The 19,283-nt window shown below is 44.3% G+C and overlaps 1 protein-coding gene and 1 long non-coding RNA gene across 2 annotated transcripts; one reads left to right on the forward strand and one right to left on the reverse strand.

Moving 5' to 3' along the window:
- Window positions 1-580: 580 nt before the first annotated feature.
- On the reverse strand, window positions 581-11,143 carry LOC116269728. The gene is made up of 3 exons (XR_004177448.1): window positions 11,024-11,143; window positions 9,271-9,311; window positions 581-684 (listed from the first exon to the last, which is right to left on the reverse strand). It is a non-coding gene; the product is annotated as an uncharacterized LOC116269728 (long non-coding RNA).
- A 13-nt stretch (window positions 11,144-11,156) lies between these two features.
- LOC116269727 (cytochrome c oxidase assembly factor 4 homolog, mitochondrial) lies at window positions 11,157-15,301 on the forward strand. Its single transcript, XM_031653153.1, has 2 exons — window positions 11,157-11,336; window positions 14,665-15,301. Exon 2 carries the CDS (start codon window positions 14,681-14,683, stop codon window positions 14,942-14,944), a length of 264 nt encoding a protein of 87 aa, XP_031509013.1. The 5' UTR covers window positions 11,157-11,336; window positions 14,665-14,680; the 3' UTR covers window positions 14,945-15,301.
- The last annotated feature ends 3,982 nt before the right edge of the window (window positions 15,302-19,283 follow it).

Raw genomic sequence — 19,283 nt, forward strand, 5'->3', positions numbered from 1 at the left:
CATGCCTGTAATCTCAGCACTTTGGGAGGCCAAGACAGGTGGATCACGAGGTCAGGAGTTCAAGACCAGCCTGGCCAACATGATGAAACCCCATCTCTACTAAAAATGCAAAAATTAGCTGGGCGTGGTGGCGGGTGCCTGTAACCCCAGCTACTAAGGAGGCTGAGGCAGGAGAATTGCTTGAACCCGGGAGGCAGCAGTTGCAGTGAGCCAATATCGTGCCATTGCACTCCAGCCTGGGTGACAGAGCAGGACTCCATCTCAAAAAACAAAACAAAACAAAAATCAATTTCATCATTTACTTTTATCTCTATATAATGTGGCTACTAGAAAAATTTAAATTATACATACATCTTGCATTATCAGAACTGATATAAGGGAAGTAAGAGGAAGTTTGATGGCACTTAAAAGTATATGTAACTACACGAGAAAAAGAAAACTATTAACACAGGCAGCAAAAACTATGATTCTCATATAAATGAAGTGGAGATACACGATAATCGTATAAATATCTAAAGTAGATGTATGGGTACTACCATAGTTTTAAATATCGTGCCATCTAGAAGATATAAAAACATACCTTGTTTATTTCATTCACAATAAATCCTTCTGAAGCTGTAACCTCTGGGATGCCATCTAGGCCAATTCCTTGACATGTTAGGCTGCCATACAAAGACGGTTTCCCTATATGGTACAAAAAAAGCATGTCTCAAAAAATAAGAAAAATTTAATATTTTTCTCTTTGAAGACCCAATTCAGGCATCTGTATAAATAGTAAACCCATGAAATTGGCCCATGAAAGAAAAACAGGTACCTGTGTTAAAAGTCAGGTGAAGTAAAAAGAGAATTAGATTAGGTGTCTTAGTCTGTTTAGTGTTGCTATAAAGGAATACCTGAGGCTGGGTAATTTACAGAGAAAAGAGGTTTATTTGGCTCACGGTTCTGCAGACTGTACAAGTATGGCACCAGCATCTGCTTCTGATGAGAGCCTCAGGCTGCTTCCACGCATGGCAGAAGGAGAAGGGAGCCAGTGTGTGCAGAGATCACATGGTGAGAGAGGAAGTAAGAGAGAGGAGGGAGATACCAGGATCTTTTTTACAATCAGCTTTCTCAGGAAAGAACAGAGTGAGAACTCAGTCACTCTCACTCCCCAGGGAGGACATTAATCTATTCATGAGGCGTCTGCCCCCATGACCTAAAACACCCCCCCGCGTTAGGCCCTACCTCCAACACTGAGGATTAAATTTCAACATGAGATTTGGAGGGGTCAAATATCCAAACTATAGCACTAGGCAACTCTAATTTGAAAGGGAATACACTTTCAAGACTAAAATACATATTCTATTTTTTTTTTTTTTTTGTCTGAGATGGAGTCTCGCTCTGTCACCTAGGCTGGAGTGCAGTGGCGCGATCCGGCTCACTGCAACCTCCGCCTCCTGGGTTCACGCCATTCTCCTGCCTCAACCTCCTGAGTAGCTGGGACTATAGGCACCTGCAACCACACCCAGCTAATTTTTTATATTTTTAGTAGAGATGGGGTTTCACCGTGTTAGCCAGGATGGTCTCAATCTCCTGACCTCGTGATCCGCCCGCCTCGGCCTCCCAAAGTGCTGGGATTACAGGTGTGGGCCACTGCACCCGACCTGACTAAAACACATTTTCAAGACTAAAAAAGAACAAAGATTTAGTGATTTGATACAGCATTTGTAGAGAGGGCTGCTAGAGTGATCTCAACCTGATGTAACTGGCTGTGAAATGTAATTCTTCCAGGATGAAAGGTGAAGATCAATATGCATACATGTATTTATCCACAGTATATACACATAATACACAGTAAAGAATTAAGCTTCAGTAACCTGTAAAATTTGCCTAAGTAGAATACTGATTTTGCAGAGATATGGGCCAAGTAAGATATTATCCTACACATAAGCACACGCAGATGATAAAATGAAGTTAAAAACTGTTTCCATTCTTCTTCTACACCTTATATATTCATGTCCAAAACAGCCCATATAACACACTGTTTACATGCCTGACTTGCCCAACAGACTGTGAAGTCCTTGAGTCTACCAGGGTGCTACATTCATTTATTATTCAGTAAATAAATGTCAAACCAAACTGAAGTTACAGAAGAGAGAAGTAGAAATCACCATGGATTCACATAAGAGTGGGAGGGCTTTTTTTTTGAGATGGAGTTTCATTAGTGTCGCCCAGGTTGGAGTGTAATGGCGCGATCTCAGCTCACTGCAACCTCCACCTCCTGGGTTCAAGCAGTTCTCATGCCTCAGCCTCCCAAGTAGCTGGGATTACAGGCGCCTGCCACCACATCTGGCTAATTTTTGTATTTTTAGCAGAGATGGGGTTTCACCAGATTGGCCAGGCTGGTCTTGAGCTCCTCCCCTCAGGTGATCACCCACCTCAGCCTCCCAAAGTGTTGGGATTACAGGCGTAAGCCACCACGTCTGGCCGGGAGCGCTTTCTAGAGAGTATAGGACTTGCGTAGGATCCTCAAAGAAAGATAGGAGCTGGCTAGGAAGAAAATAAGGGAAAGAAAACTCCAAATTAAGGAGGAGCATATCAAGAATGAAAGAAAGTCGGCTGGGCATGGTGGCTCACGCCTGTAATCTCATCACTTTGGGAGCTCAAGGTGGGTGGATCACAACATCAGGAGTTCAAGACCAGCCTGGCCAACACAGTGAAACCTCATCTCTACTAAAAATACAAAAATTAGCCAGGTTTGGTGGCATGCGCCTGTAGTCCCAGCTACGATACTCAGGAGGCTGAGGCAGAAGAATCGCTTGAACCTGGGAGGCGGAGGTTGCAGTGAGCTGAGACCACGCCATTGCACTCCAGTATGGGTGACAGAGTGAGACACCATCTCAAAAAAAAATAATAAAAGAAAAAAAAAAACAAGAGGGAAGGCGTCATCAATTAATACACCAGTTTGGTAATAGCAGTCATGGAAATGATACTTAAGGGATAAATCCCAGAGAAACTCAAGTCTAGGGTAGAAGTTTGGCCTATAGAAGACCTAGTAAAGATGCTTTTCACAGGGAAGTATCATGAAGCACTATTTCAGAAAGATGCCACAAAAACAGAACTGAAGGAACTTCACTTTTTATCCCACTCCATAATTCCCTACTGTGTTTACCAACTGCCTTAAGAAGTCTGGCCCTCATGGTGCATCATTTCAACCAATCACTCAATGACTTCTCTACATTTGTGGATGTGTATATATATGTATTTTTTAAATATTTGAGACAGGGTCTCACTCTGTCACCCAGGCTGGAGTGCAGTGGCATGATCATGGTTCACTGCAGCCTCTGTCTCCTGGAATCAAGTGATTCTCCCACCTCAGCTTCCTGAGTAGCCTGCATGCCACCATGCCCAACTTTTTTTTTTTTTTTTTTTTTTGAGACGGAGTCTCGCTCAGTCACCCAGGCTGGAGTGCAGTGGCGCGATCTCGGCTCACTGCAAGCTCCGCCTCCTGGGTTCACGCCATTCTCCTGCCTCAGCCTCCCAAGTAGCTGGGACTACAGGCGCCCGCCACCACACCCAGCTAATTTTTTGCATTTTTTTTTAGCAGAGAAGGGGTTTCACCGTGTTAGCCAGGATGGTCTCGATCTCCTGACCTCGTGATCCACCCGCCTCAGCCTCCCAAAGTGCTGGGATTACAAGCGTAAGCCACTACGCCCAGCCAATTTTTTATTTTTATTTTTTTTTTATTTTTAGTAGAGACTGTTGCCCAGACTGGTCTCGAACTACTGGGCTCAAGCAATCCTTCTGCCTCAGCCTCCCAAAGTGGTAGGATTACAGGGTGAGTTACCCTGCCCAGCTGACTTCTCTGCATTTGTGAAGTCACTAAAATGACCTCAGCCTTGGTTTTCTCTATATAATAGCAGAACTGGGATCAGTCCAACCACTCACCTTCTACATTCCTACATGCAGGCTGCTAAGCACTGCTCCAGAAAAGGACACAACTGCCAATTGTCACCAATACAATTCATGTTTCTAAACTCAGCAGTTTTGTAATCCTTTCACCTCTCCCATTCCCCACAGCAGCCGGTTCTCATGCCATCTATCCTGCCATCAAAATCTCCTTCCCTCATAATAGCCAAAACCTAGAAATAAATGTCCGTCAATTGATGAATGGATAAACAAATTATAGTGTATCCATACAACAGAGTATTACTGGGCCACAAAAAGGAATGAAGTACTGATAAAAACAACAAATAGAAACATTGTACTAAGTTGCCTGTAATCCCAGCACTTTGGGAGGCCGAGGTGGGTAGATCACTTGAGGCCAAGAGTTCAAGACCAGCCTGGCCAACATGCCGAAACCTCATTCGTCTCTACTAAAAATACAAAAATTACCCGGGTGTGGTGGCAGGTGCCTGTAATCCCAGCTACTCAGGAAGCTGAGGCACAAAAATCACTTGAATCCGGGAGGTGAAGGTTGCAATGAGGAGCTGAGATTGCGTCATTATACTTCAGCCTAGACAACAGAGTAAGACTCTCAAAAAAAAAAAAGAAACATTATGCTAAGTGAAAGAAGTCACACAAAAGGCCACGTATTTTATGATTCCATTTATGTGAAATGTCCAAAGTAGGCAAAACCATAGAGATAGAAAGTAAACTAGTGGTTGCTAGGATTGGGGGGTGGAAAGTGACTGTTAACAGGTATAGACTTTTTTTTGCGGGGGAGTGATACTAGAAATAATATATGTAAAGCAACTAGCACATAGATAGCACACATTTTTATCTCAATAAAGCTGTTATTTAAAAACAAAAACAAGAAACAAGATGGTGGATCACACCTAGAGTCTCAGCTACTTGGGAGGCTGAGAAAGGATCACTTGAGCACAGGAGTTCAAATTCAGCACCTGGGAAACACAGTGAGACCCCATGCATTAAAAAATAAACACAGAAGTTCAAGACCAGCCTGGGCAACATAGTGAGACCTTGTCTCCACAAAAAATTTACAAAATTAGCCGGGTATGGTGGTGCATGGCTGTGGTCCCAGCTACTCAGGAGGCTTAGGTGGGAGGATCTCTTGAACCCAGGAGATCAAGGCTGCAGTGACCCATAACCATGTAACTCTACTCCAGCCTGAGCAACAGGGCAAGACCCTGTCTCAAAAAAATAAGAATAGGCCAGGCACAGTACGTCTGTAATCCCAGCACTTTGGGAGGCCGAGGTGGGTGGATCACAAGGTCAGGAGTTCGAGACCATCCTGCCTAACACAGTAAAACCCTGTCTCTACCAAAAATACAAAAAAACTAGCTGGGCATGGTGGCGGGTACCTGTAGTCCCAGCTACTCAGGAGGCTGAGGCAGGAGAATGGCATGAACCCGGAAGGTGGAGCTTGCAGTGAGCCAAGATTGTGCCACTGCACTCCAGCCTAGGCGACAGAGCGAGACTCCATCTCAAAAAAAAAACAAAACAAAAAAATTAGCCAGGCGTGGTGGCACATGCCTGCAATCCCAGCTACTTGGGAGGCCGAGGCAGAAGAATTGCTTGAACCCAGGAGGCGGAGGTTGCAGTGAGCCAAGACCACACCACTGCACTCCAGCCTGGGCGACAAGAGCGAAACTCCAACTCAAAAATAAATAAATAAATAAATAATATATAAAAATAAAAATAAACACACACAAAAACAAAAACCATCCTCCTCCTTAAGAGACATCATTAACTCCAATTCATAAAGAAAACTGAGCCTACAAGTTACCCTCAAAAAAGAAAAAAAAAGTGCGGGTGCGGTGGCTCACACCTGTAATCCCAGCACTTTGGGAGGCCACAGTGAGTGGATCACAAGATCAGGAGATGGAGACCATCCTGACTAACACAGTGAAACCCCGTCTCTACTAAAAATACAAAAAATTGCCGGGCGCGGTGGCTCATGCCTGTAACCCCAGCACTTTGGGAGGTTGAGGTGGATGGATCACCTGAGGTTGGGAGTTCGAGACCAGCCTGACCAACATGGAGAAACCGTGTCTCTGTTAAAAAAAAAAAAACATACAAAATTAGCCAGGCATGGTGGCACATGCTTGTAATCCCAGCTACTCGGGAGGCTGAGGCAGGAGAATTGCTTGAATCTGGGAGGTGGAGGTTGCAGTGAGCCAAGATTGTGCCATTGCACTCCAGCCTCCAGCCTGGACAACAAGAACGAAACTCCGTCTCAAAAAAAAAAACAACAAAAAAAAACAAAAAAATTAGCCAGGCATGGCGGCACACGCCTGTAGTTCCAGCTACTTGGGAGGCTGAAGCTGGAGAATCACTTGAACCTGGCAGGCGGAGGTTGCAGTGAGCCGAGACTGCGCCACTGCACTCCAGCCTGGGCAACAGAGTGAGACTCCATCTCAAAAACAAACAAACAAAAAAAAAACTCCTTGGTTGTTGAAGGTAGCTTGGTAATTAAAAACAAAACAAAACTAAGTTTGTTGCTTTGTAAAGACTTGATAATTTTTTTAAAAACTGTTTTAGGCCAGGGGCAGTGGCTCATGCCTATAATCCCAGCACTTTGGGAGGCCAAGGCAGGAGGATCACTTGAGGTCAGGAGTTCAAGACCAGCCTGGCCAACATGGTGACATCCCGTCTCTACTAAAAATACAAAAATTAGCTGGGCATGGTAACATGCACCTGTAGTTCCAGCTATTCAGGAGGCTGAGGCACGAGAATCGCTTCAACCCGGGACTGGAGGTTGCAGTGAGCCGAGATCATGCCACTGCATTCCAGCCTGGGTGACAGAGCAAGACTCTGTTTTAAAAAACTGCTTTAATAGTATGTATGGGCAAGATAAATGCAAAATGTTAGGGAAAAGATCTAAAAAAATATAAACCCCAGTTGACATTTTGCTCTTAGATTGCTTTTTTAGCGTAAGTAAAGATTTGCCTTGCTTTAAAGAAACTGTGCCTTTCGGTTATGGTTTATTATAAGAAAGCCAAGGTCCTTGTAATAATCAGTGGACTAATGAAGAGATGGTGAATTTTAATGTATGTTTATATATTTTAGTTAAAATAAAATGTAGGTCTTTTGTGTATTTTTTTTTTTACTTTTATTTATTTATTTATTTATTTTTGAGACGGAGTTTCACTCTTGTTACCCAGGCTGGAATGCAATGGCGCGATCTCCACTCACTGCAACCTCCACCTCATGGGTTTAAGCGATTCTCCTGCCTCAGCCTCCTGAGTAGCTAGGATTACAGGCAGCACCACCATGCCCGGCTAATTTTTTGTATTTTTAGTAGAAACGGGGTTTTATGTTAGCCAGGCTGGTCTCAAACTCCTGACCTCAGGTGATCCGCTCACCATGGCTTCCTAAAGTGCTGGGATAACAGGCGTGAGCCACCGTGCCCAGCTTTTTTTTAATTTTTTTTTTTTTTTTGAGACGGAGTCTTGCTCAGTCGACTAGGCTAGAATGCAGTGGCATGATCTCGGCTCACTGCAAGCTCTGCCTCCCGGGTTCATGCCATTCTCCTGCCTCAGGCTCACGAGTAGCTGGGACTACAGGCACCCGCCACAATGCTTGGCTAATTTTTTGTATTTCTTTTTAGTAGAGCCACTGTGCCCAGCTTTTAAATTTTTTTTATTTTTATTTTTTAATTGAGACAGGGTTTCGCTCTGTCTCTCAGGCTGGAGTACAGTGGCACAATCCTAGCTCAAGCAGTTAGAATAGGATTTTTGAACATAATTAAGCACAATAAAATAGTTAAAATAAAATACAATATTGTCCTTGAATTTTTATGTTACATATATATATATGTATATATGTGTATGTATGTGTGTGTATATATATATTTGTATATTTGTGTGTGTGTTTCTTTTTTTAGAGACAGGGTCTCACTTTCTGGTCCAGGGTAGGAGATCACGTAGCATGATCACGGCTACCCGATCAGGGTAGGAGATCCAGTAGCATGATCACAGCTCACTGCAGCCTTGACTTGTTGGACTTGAGCAATCCTCCCACCTCTGCCTCTTGAGTAGCTGGGACTACAGACACCCAACACCATGCCCAGCTAGTTTTATTTGCTGTAGACACGAGGTCTCCCTATGTTCCCCAAGCTGGTCTCAAGCAATCCTCCATCTTGGCCTCCCAGAATGGTGGATGATAGGTGTGAGCCACCACATCTGGCCTTATACTTTAAGATGATTGGCAAGTCACAACACTATAAAGTCAGTCCTTTATTCCACTAATATAAACAATAATCTTTTTTTTTTTTTTTAATGATGGGGTCTCACTCTGTCACTCCGGCAAGAGTGCAATGGTTCAATTGTAACTCACTGCAGCCTCAACCTCCTGGGCTCAACAGATCCTCCTATCTCAGCCTGCCAAGTAGCTGGGACTATACAAGCATGCCACTATGCCTATTTTTTTTTTTTATTATTTTTTATAGAGATGGGCGTCTCACTTTGTTTCCCAGGCTGGTCTCGAACTCCTGGGCTCAAGTGATCCTCCTGCCTCAGCTTCCCAAAGTGCTAGGATTATAGGTGTGAGCCACTGTGCCTGGCCAAAACTTTATTTGTCATAGAAATACAATATATCAGTAGCATTTGAAATGAAAGATAATCAGCAAAACAAAACTTTCTCACAGAATTTAGAAGGAAGGTTGATTTGTTTTAGAATGGTACCACATTGGTTACCAATTTGAAAAGAATCCTGTGAATGAAATAAAGAGTGTTATTCAAAAGAAAAACTGATAAGACTTGGGAGCTTCCTGGATATGGCAGGGTCAAATAACTAGGTTTTTCACTCTGGTGCCTAGAAAAATGATGGTAACTTAAGAAATGAGAAAATCAAGAAAGAGAACTCACTTGACAACAAATGTACTCAGCTTGGTTTTGGACTTCAGTAAGTCAAGTAACTTAAGGTGACAGTGAGACCTTTAAGCAGAATCTCCAGCAAACAACTAATCAATCTCTGTTTGAACATGCAGAAGTCAGGGCTGGAGCTATAGATCTAGAAATTATCATCAAGAAGGTCCCAGTTAAAGCTGCAGAAGTGCTTAGAATACAACAGCACAGGGTAAGTGATTAATTAAGATGCATCAACAATGTCTCCATGAATAAGTCTGTGGCTTTCAAATGGAAAATCAATCTGAAGGCCTTCCCTTGGAATGGAGGAGTTGGGGTGTTAGCTATACAGTACCGACTGGTCAAGCATATTTGCAGACTATGAGTATTATATAAGGAGGCTGGGCCAAGAGAAAATAGGAAGCTTTCTTTTAAGGATAATAATCCTTCTTCTTTAAAGTGACAGCATATAGGGTATTACCTGGGGGATGACAGCTCAGCCAGGCCTCCCCTTCATCCTTCCTATGAAGAAAGACAAAAGCTTAATTAGGCTCACCCAAAGTTGAACAGGATCCCATAGTTACAAGGGAAGAAAGAAGGTCATGTAACCTCCAGTTTGGTCACAGTACTTAGACATGAGCTAGTTCAACCTTTCATCAGGTATAGATCATTCTAAGACACACAAACTTTATTTGTTCAAGAAGTATTTGTGGATTAACTATTTAATGAATAGATATCTGTTGGTTAAATTAATGCTCATCCATCAACAGTGAGCTCACTTTGAAAAATCAAGGTTATCTAATTAGATATTTATCAGGATTATTGTAAACCAAGCCCTGTGCTAAGCACTTTCCATATACAATCATTAACTCTCACAATAACCAAACAAGATTCCTTTTATTATTTCGGCACCTGCCCAATCATCCAAATCCTGATCTCTTCACCCTAGCACTTTTAGGGTCTAATGGAAAGGGTCTATGCTTTTAAGACAGAAACATCTAGGTTGACAGTAACCCTCTATCATTTGACGAGATGCATGATCTTGGGCAAGTTAAGCCTTCTGATTCTGGTGCTGTACTTTCTCATAGGTACCTAGTGGAACTTCATGTTATTGTTCTTTACTACTTATCACATTCTGTGTACTAGCAACTAGTCTGTATTTTAGCCCACCTAAATTAAGTAAGGTATAAATTTAGTAAGGTGAAAATTTCTTAAATGCAGAAGGCTGTTTCATTCATCTTCACCATTGTTTCAATTTGAAAAACCCTTATTAGCAGTAGCAGTTGACAAATACGGCACTGCTATATCCATCCTGATTCCTAGAGAAACAACTGGCACAGTATAAGATCAATAAACGTTTTATGAATGAATAGTTGGCTGTGTATTCCTACTTAAGATTTCAGCTTTTCTTTTTTTTTGAGATGAGTATCGCTCTGTCACACAGGCTGGAGTGCAGTGGTGCAACCTCAGCTCACTGCAACCTCCACCTCCTGGGTTCAACCGATTCTCCTGCCTCAGCCTCCCGAGTAGCTGGGATTATAGGTGCCCACTCCCACACCCGGCTAATTTCTGTATTTTTAGTAAAGACAGGGTTTCACCATGTTGGTCAGGCTGGTCTTGAACTTCTGACCTCAAATGATCCACCAATCTCAGTTTTCCAAAGTGCTGGGATTACAGGCGTGAGCCACCGCACCCGGCTTGGATGTCAGCTTCTTAAGAGCAGGAACCATCACTTATATTTAGAGTATACATCTGAGCTCCACCAAGCATCCAGTACTGGGCCTGGACATAGTGTTAGTTTCCTTAATAGTATCGTCCAGTATGCCCAATATAGCATTAGGGGCCTAGGAGAATACAAAGGTTCCATCACATGCACAAAGTGGTGGTGAGTACAGGGACTTCTGGAAATAACTGACGACTAATCAATATTTGCTAAATGACTGCTTGGCCAAGAGCCTTCCTGCCTTCCAGTATCCCTGTCTTTCTCCAACTCACTGATACTAATTCTGACGCGGGGATCACACAACTCATGTGCTCCCTTGGCCTGGGGATAGCTTTTCAGAGAATGACCATACGGGTTTGAGACTTCTTTTTCCGGACCCTGTTCCCTCCATATCCCTCAACAATTGATGAAGTAACCCCTATTGATATCCTGGACCAGGCATGGCTCTCCTTGACGCAAAAGCAACATCCACTACCCTCCTCCTCTGACTCTGTTCTGGGCCTGGATTCACCTTAGGGCTTGCGCCCAGTCGCTCTGAATCCTCAAAGGCGCCGCCATCTCGACCCCGCCTCCACCAGCCCACCTCTTCCGCCCCTTCCCGGAAGTGGGTCCCCGAGAAGGCTGCGGCGAGGACAGAGGGTGGGCTCAACACCGAGAGGCCACCAATGAAAACGGGCCTTTTTCACGTTCCCCGCCCCTTCCGTGTGCGCGCTCCACACGAGGGGCTGGTTCCCGGAAGGATGGACAGAGGACCCTCAACCGCCCGCGAAGCTCAAGCCGCTGCGTAGGAGCGTGTGTTCGGGCCCTCTTCTCCCACCTATTCGGTGAGCATCGCATACCGCGTTCTTCAGAAGGCGTTGCGGGCCCAAAGGTGCAGCGATTAGCGGCCGCGCGCGCGCATGCGTCCTCAAAGTTCAAAGTCCGCGATGCCCCTGAGGCATTTCAGGCCTCGTGGCTGCCAGCATTTTTCTGCTTTAAGATCCTTTCCATGACTTCCTAGTTTAGGCCAGCCTCCACGATCCAGCTGCCAACCATCTAGCCTACCCTGATCTCTGAGCAGGGGTCGTCCTCATTTTACTCCGGAGACTGAAGCCAGAAGGTGGTGAGAGGAGAGTACAGTAGCATTTACTGAGTCCTGTTGTAGCCCAAGCACTTTTCATTCGTTAATCTTCATTCTATTGTGCGAATTAAATATTATTAATGGGGAAACTAAAATGAAAAAGTTTACATAGTAAGGCGTAGTGCTGGGATTCGAATACGGATCTCTTGGTTTAGGATCCAAGGCACTTTCAATTCCACTGTTCTTTCTCTAAATTATTTGCTGCTGGCCTGTTTAGGAAGAGAGAACTATCATTTATTGAACTCTTTAGACGTACTAGCCTCCTTATAAACCTTATCTTTTTTTTTTTTTTTTGAGGCAGGGTCTCCCGCTGTCACCCAGGCTGGGATGCAGTGGCATGATCACGGCTCGCAGTGTTGCCCAGGCTGGGCGCAAACCATCCTGCAGCCTCAGTCTCCCAAAGTGCTGGGATTACAGGCGTGAGCCATGGCACCCAGCTTCATCTCTGTGTTTCCAGAGAGGTTATCAAATGACGTGTCCAAGGACACCAAATGAGGCAGTGACAAAGCTAGGTCCGAGTCTGTTTCAAAGCCCATTTTCCCCCTCCTGCTTAAGTTATACTGCCTCCAAGGCAAATGAGTTGTGTAAAGTGCCTGACTCCCTCTTGTGACTTCCCCATTGCCCTCAGAATAAAAAGCCTTAAATTCCCTACTATGTCCTACAAAGCCCACCAGTTTAATATTGTCTTGTTCTGATACTCTATTTTCCCATCACTGAACTTTTTTTTTTTTTCTCTCATGTATCAGATTCTATCTCAACCACCTGCTCTTCCATTGACCAAAAATAGTTTTCCCATCTCTGGCTAACTTTTGTTCCATATGTCAAGTTTCAGCTTGGAAATCACTTCCTCTAGGAAGCCTTCCCTGCTATTCCTGCCCTTGTCTGGATTAGGTATCCCTCCACTGTGGTCCCAGTCTTCGCTATCTATACACTGCATACTAAACTGCCCTCTCTCCTTGTCTAGGTTGTAAACTCCATGAAGCCAGGAACTTAACTGACTTAGACACTCTTGAATCCTCAGCACTAGCATAGTGCCTGGTACATGATAGGTACTTAATCATTGGTTGAGTGAATGAGAGACACAGTAAAGGTAATAAGGAGTCCTTCTAGTTTCTTTACAGCCCATCATGGTGAAATTTTTGCAAAGGTTGAAGTCATTTCTCTTCAGATCTTAAGTTCCTTCTGTATGCTGCTTTCTGCTGAGTGTTCTGATGCAGATGGGCATGACAGTTTGGGCAAATAAATACATCTCACATTTTTGTATAGTTTACAAAGCCATCTCACCTTATAGATGCAGAGGCCAGGTTTCTGCATGGTGTATGCTACAGCCACACTGAGCTCTTTCTATCCTTCCCATGTGCCAAAACCTACCCATATTTGGGCACCCTTTCACTTTGTTTTTTTGTTTGTTTGTTTTGGAGACGGAGTCTCACTCTGTCGCCCAGGCTGGAGTGCAGTGGTGCAATCTTTGGCTCACTGCAACCTCTGTCCCCTGGATTAAAGCGATTCTCCTGCTTCAGCCTCCCAAGTAGCTGGGATTACAGGCACCTGCCATCGTGCCCACCTAATTTTTATATTTTTAGTGGAGATGGGGTTTCACCAGCTTGGCCAGGCTGGTCTTGAACTTCTGACCTCGTGCTCCACTTGCCTCGGCCTCCCAAAGTGTTGGGATTACAGGTGTGAGCCACCACATCCAGCCTCTTTCACTTTTTAAACTTTGTTCTTCAGCATAGAATAAGACTAGCAGGATAAAAGAAGAACAGTTATTTATTTATTTGAAACGGTCTCATCATGTCACCTAAGCTGGAGTATAGTGGCAGCATCATAGCTCACTGCAGCCTTTCAACTCCTGGGCTCAAGGGATTCTCCCTCTTCAGCCTCTTGAGAACCTGGGACTACAAGTGTGTGCCACCATGCCCAGCTAATTTTTAAATTTTTTTTCTTTCTTTCTTTTTTTTTTTTTTTTTGAGGCCTCAGAGTTTCGCTCTTGTTCCCCAGGCTGGAGTGCAGTGGTGTGATCTCGGCTCATCACAACCTCCGCCTCCCGGGTTCAAACGATTCTCCTGCCTCAGCCTCCTGAGTAGCTGGGATTACAGGCATACGCCACGATGCCTGGCTGATTTTGTATTTTTAGTAGAGACAGGCTTTCTCCATGTTGGTCAGGCTGGTCTTGATCTCCCGACCTCAGGTAATCCAACCACCTCGGTCTCCCAAAGTGCTGGGATTACAGGCGTGAGCCACCGTACCCAGTCATTTTAAAATTTTTTTGTAGAGATGAGGTCTTGCCATAACCCAGGCTAGTCTCAAACTCCTGGGCTCAAGGGATCTTCCTTCCTCAGCCTCCCAAAATGCTAGGATTACAGGTTTGAGCCATCGTACCTAGCTGAAAGTTTAGTTCTTTTTAGGTAGATCAGAGATAGCTTATCTAAAAAGATGACATTTCACCTAATTAATATTCCAATAGCAAAATCCATTGAACTTATTGAATGTTATGTCAAGCATTCTCACATGGTTTATCTCATTCAGTTCAAACCACTTTGCAGGCCTGCTCTCAGCCAGGCCTAGTGCTGGAGGCACAAAGGTAAATCAAGACAAACATCAGCTGGGCACAGTTGGCTCACACCTGTAATCTCAGCACTTCAGGAGGCCAAGGCAGGAGGATCGCTTCAGCCCAGGGTTTTGAGACCATGCTGAGCAACATGGAAAAACCTTGTATCTATCAAAAAATCAAAAAAATTAGCTGAGTGTGGTGGTGCACACCTGTAGTCCCAGCTACTCTGGCTGGGGAGGAACTGAGGTGGAAGGATTGCTTGATCCCTAAAGATGGAGGCTACAGTGAGCCTGGGTAACAAAGCAAGACACCCTTAAAAAAACAAAACAAAACAAAACACAAGCATCTGTCTGCAAGCTTAGAGTCTCCCACGGGAGACATAAACAGGCTAAACGGTGCAGTCTGGTCAGTGCTATTTATAATCTAGGAACCTTACATATTATATCCCCACTCTAACCTTGTCTCTGTTAATGTTCTATAGACTCCCCATCCCCAGGATGTCAACCTCAGCCCCTCAAGGCCATACCTGGACCCAACGGGTGAAGAAGGAGGATGAGGAGGAGGACCCGCTGGACCAGCTGATCTCCCGCTCTGGCTGTGCTGCCTCCCACTTTGCAGTGCAGGAGTGCATGGCCCAGCACCAGGACTGGCGGCAATGCCAGCCACAGGTGCAGGCGTTCAAGGATTGCATGAGTGAACAGCAGTCGAGGCGGCGAGAGGAGCTGCAGAGGAGGAAAGAACAAGCCAGTGCCCACCACTGAGACCTCAAACCACCTATCCCCAGTAGATGGCCCTGCCAAGATCAGCACCCAGCAAGATTATAGAGGAAGAAATCCTAAATGCTGGGTGTGGGAGGTATAAAACATGGGGATAGTTTTTGGATCTGGAGTTGAGAGCCATGGGTTTAGACGTGACTGGCACAAACAGCTGTCATATGTTCTTGGTCAGATCTCACACATCCTCAGCTGTCTTGTTCCACCAGTATTTGCCAGGAAAACAAAGAATGTGGTAAGGGATGCTCCCCTACCCCACATCTTGGGTCAGTGTGCCAAGTACTGAGATGATTTTAGGGACATTTTATTTTAAATTAAATTCACAATCTAATGGTAAATTGATTACCTGATTAGTGCTTTTCTCTTTCATCACTTGTTCTGGATGTTTCAGTCAGTTTAGTGGAAGGAAGAAAGCAAATAGGGAAACTTTTTATTCAAATATGTTTTTGTTTTGTTTTTTTGAGACGGAGTCTCTGTTGCCCAGGCTGGAGTGCAGTGGTGCAATCAGGGCTCACTGCATCCTCAGTGGGCTCAGGCCATCCTCCCACCTAAGCCTCTCAAGTAGCTGGAACCACAGGTGTGTGCATCACCACACCCAGCTAATTATTCAAATATTGAGTACCTATTAAATGCTAGATTCTGTTGAATTAACAGATACTGAGTCTGGCTTTAACCTGCTCCCAACCCAACAAACACACAAAGTTGGGCTAACATTTTTAAAGTATATTTAACACTAAAATACAGATTTTCAGCTTTTGAAAAGTGGAAAAGCTGTTAACATTGATTTTTATTCCCTCTTAACAATTTGCTGGAGCTGAATAACTCCCCCTTTTAGTAGGTTGTGTTTTCTGATTCAAAACAGTTGCATATCAATTCTCATTTTTCTTCAACAAAACTCTTCCATTCTATTCTATTCTTTTTTTTTTTTTTTTTTTTTTTTTGAGATGGAGTCTTGCTCTGTTGCCCAGGCTGGAGTGCAATAGTGCAATCTCGGCTGACTGCAACCTCTGCCTCCCAAATTCAAGTGATCCCCCTGCATCAGCCTCCCAAGTAGCTGGGACTACAGGTAAGCAGTACCACACGCGGCTTATTTTTGTATTTTTAGTAGGGAACGGGGTTTCACCATGTTGGCCAGGCTGGTCTCGAACTCCTGACCTCAAGTGATCCACCCTCCTTAGCCTCCCAAAGTGCTGGGATTACAGGTATGAGCCACCACACCCAGACAGTAACAAATATTGCTTCAGGATCGATCTATTAGAAGCCCAAATCTGAGGTATAGTGGCCTTAAAATTTGCTTTGAGCCTTCATGCCAGTATCTGGGGAAGAAGTAAAGAGAAAAGAGGGGAGAAGATAGGAGTTTAAAGAACAATCCTACTTCTGGCTGAAGGGGATAACCAGGCAAATTATAAAGACAAATTGCTATGTGTGTGTGCTCAGTGCTGATTCATCAGAGAAAACAAGCAGTGTGCACTGGAGTTTTCAGCAAGAATCTCAAAGAAGAGAAGGGATGAGTTGAGTTGAACTTTTAAAGATGAAGTAGGGCAGGCATGGTGGCTCACTTGAGGTCAGGAGTTCAAGACCAGCCTGGCCAACGTGGCAAAAACCCATCTCTGCTAAAAATACAAAAAAATTAGCCAGGCATGGTGGTGCATGCTGAGTATAATCCCAGCTACTTGGGAGTCTGAGGCAGGAGAATCACTTGAACCTGGGAGGTAGAGATGGCAGTGAGCCAAGATTGCACCACTGCATTCCAGCCTGGGTGATGAGTGAGACTGTCTCAATAAATAAATAAATAATAAAGATGAAGTAGACATTACCTATTTGTAAATTATAGCAGAAAAGATTACCATCCAGAATAAAAAGTACCTGGAAGCCACTAAGAAGCACATAGTTGGATAGAAAAGTGAACAAATGAGGCAGGCGCAGGGGCTCACGCCTGTAATCTCAACACTTTGGGAGGCAGAACTGGGTGGATCACTTGAGATGAGGAGTTTGAGACCAGCCTGGCCAACATGGCGAAATCCTGTCTCTACTAAAAACAAAAAAATTAGCCAGGCATGTGCCTGTAATCCCAGCTACTTGGGAGGCTGAGGCAGGAGAATTGCTTGAACCCGGGAGGCAGCAGAGGTTGCAGTGAGCTGAGATCCTGCCACCGCACTCCAGCCTGGGTGACAGAGCGAGACTCCATCTCAAAAAAAAAAGTGAACAAGCCACAAAACATAGGAAACTGTAAATATGCTCTACATCATGGATAATCAGAGAAATTTCGTTTTTGTTTTCGGTAGAGATGAGGTCTCAATATGTTGCCCAGGCTAGTCTCAAACTCCTGGGCTCAAGTGATCCTCCCACCTCAGCCTCTCAAAGTGTTGGGATTACAGCTATGAGCCCCTGTGCCTGGCCAGAAAGGTTTTTTTTTTTTTTTCTTTTTTTTGAGACGGAGTCTCGCTCTGTTGCCCAGGCTGGAGTGCAATGGCCGGATCTCAGCTCACTGCAAGCTCCGCCTCCCGGGTTTACGCCATTCTCCTGCCTCAGCCTCCCAAGTAGCTGGGACTACAGGCGCCCGCCACCTCGCCCGGCTAGTTTTTTTGTATTTTTTTTAGTAGAGACGGGGTTTCACCGTGTTAGCCAGGATGGTCTCGATCTCCTGACCTCATGATCCACCCGTCTCGGCCTCCCAAAGTGCTGGGATTACAGGCTTGAGCCACCGCGCCCGGCCCAGAAATGTATTTTTATAAGACATATATACTATTAGGTTCATTGCAGCATTGTTTATACTAGTAAATGGTCCCAATGTCAATTTCCATCAGTAAGGACTCTGTTTGTGTATTCAAATCTTTTACAATAGGAATGTGTGTATTTTGTGTGAGTAAAAATAGTAGGCTATGGAGGAGGGGGTGATAGCAACAGAGAGAAGCATAAAAGGCCTCTTTAGCAGGAAGGATGGCTTCCAAACCAGCTAAGTGGAGCAAGCATGTTTTGGAGGACACTGGCTCTAATAGGGAGTTAAGCACAGGGTGGATCACAGAATGTATTTGATCAGGCAAAGAGGACTCTTGCCATCCAAGCCTGTTCCCTCAGATAAATGGGGATAATTCGTATGTCATAAGCCAAATAAATGAGGGAACAAAACATATGTAGCTAATAATAAAAAGTGTTAAAATTTATTGGGCATTTAACTCAGACAGTCTGGTTCCAGAGCCTGCTCTCAATCCCAATGATGTGCTGCCTTCACATCCTAGTTATGCCACTTACTAGCTTTGTGACTTTGGACAAGTTACTTAACATCTCAGGATCTGTTTTTACCTGTGTAAAAATGCAAATATAGTACCTTTTTCACAAGCCTCAAAACTAATATAGGCCTTCCTCATAGGATTGTTGAAAGATTGAGTTAAATATTGGTTTAGCCTAGGAACAGCATCTGGCACATAGTAAGTGTTCAGTGAACATTAGCTATTACCATCATCACTATTAAGTGTGCTAGTGACTGTCCTGAGTTACATTATCTAATCTAATTTCTAATCCTCTGAACATGGCATTCGCTCTCTTTTAGATGAGGAAATAAAGCTCAGACTGGGGATCAGACTCCCAAGCGTGTCTTGCTCTAAAGCCTAGGCTGTTTTCTACTCTCACAAGCATCTGGTGCCCAGTGCAGTGCTTAACACACAGTAGTGAGTAACCACATTGACTGTGTAAATATTACTTTGCTTTTGTCAGTACTTTGCAAAAAGGAAATTAACTTTTTGCAATTAATTAGTGCAAGTTGCCCACAGTGATATAGATTGGTATGTTTTTCTTTAGTCTCAGCTTTGCAGCCCACAGTCTAGGAGCTGGACTTTAAGGTGGTTCATACCTGTCCCTATAGGATCTAACTCTGGCAGCTTTGGGTTGCCTCTGCTTAGAGGCTTGGTGCCAGGGATGAGTGGAGAGACCTCTTGGCTTGATGCCTCTCTTGGCTAGGCCTAGGGCAGACTCATGGTTTAGCTCTTCCTTTCAAGGTCCTTGGCTGGGGACTTGGCCTTGTGCTCGGTACAAAGGTGCACTGCAATGCGTTTTACTACATGACTAAGAAGATACTCCTCCCACCCTCTCTCCATAAAGTTGCCAGACTAAGTCCTTGAGCTGCTGAAAACTTCAGAAACCCAAAGAGAACTGAAGCAAGTCCAGATTGAATCCTTATATTTTCCTGTAGAAAATGCTGGGGCTCCCTTCTCGCTCAGCAAGGACTTAAAGCAAGCAGAGGAGGTAGCAGGGATTCTTCCCTGTCAGCAGCTATCTTTTGAAGGGTTTTCATTCTTCAGATCCTGGACACTCAATGGTGAGCTGATTT

Source organism: Papio anubis, chromosome 12 (assembly GCF_008728515.1).
Source record: "Papio anubis isolate 15944 chromosome 12, Panubis1.0, whole genome shotgun sequence".
Lineage (NCBI taxonomy): Eukaryota > Metazoa > Chordata > Mammalia > Primates > Cercopithecidae > Papio > Papio anubis.

Bases quoted from the DNA above. Each gene is read 5' to 3' on its own strand.
- LOC116269727 (XM_031653153.1), top strand. From the start codon at position 14,681: ATGTCAACCTCAGCCCCTCAAGGCCATACCTGGACCCAACGGGTGAAG.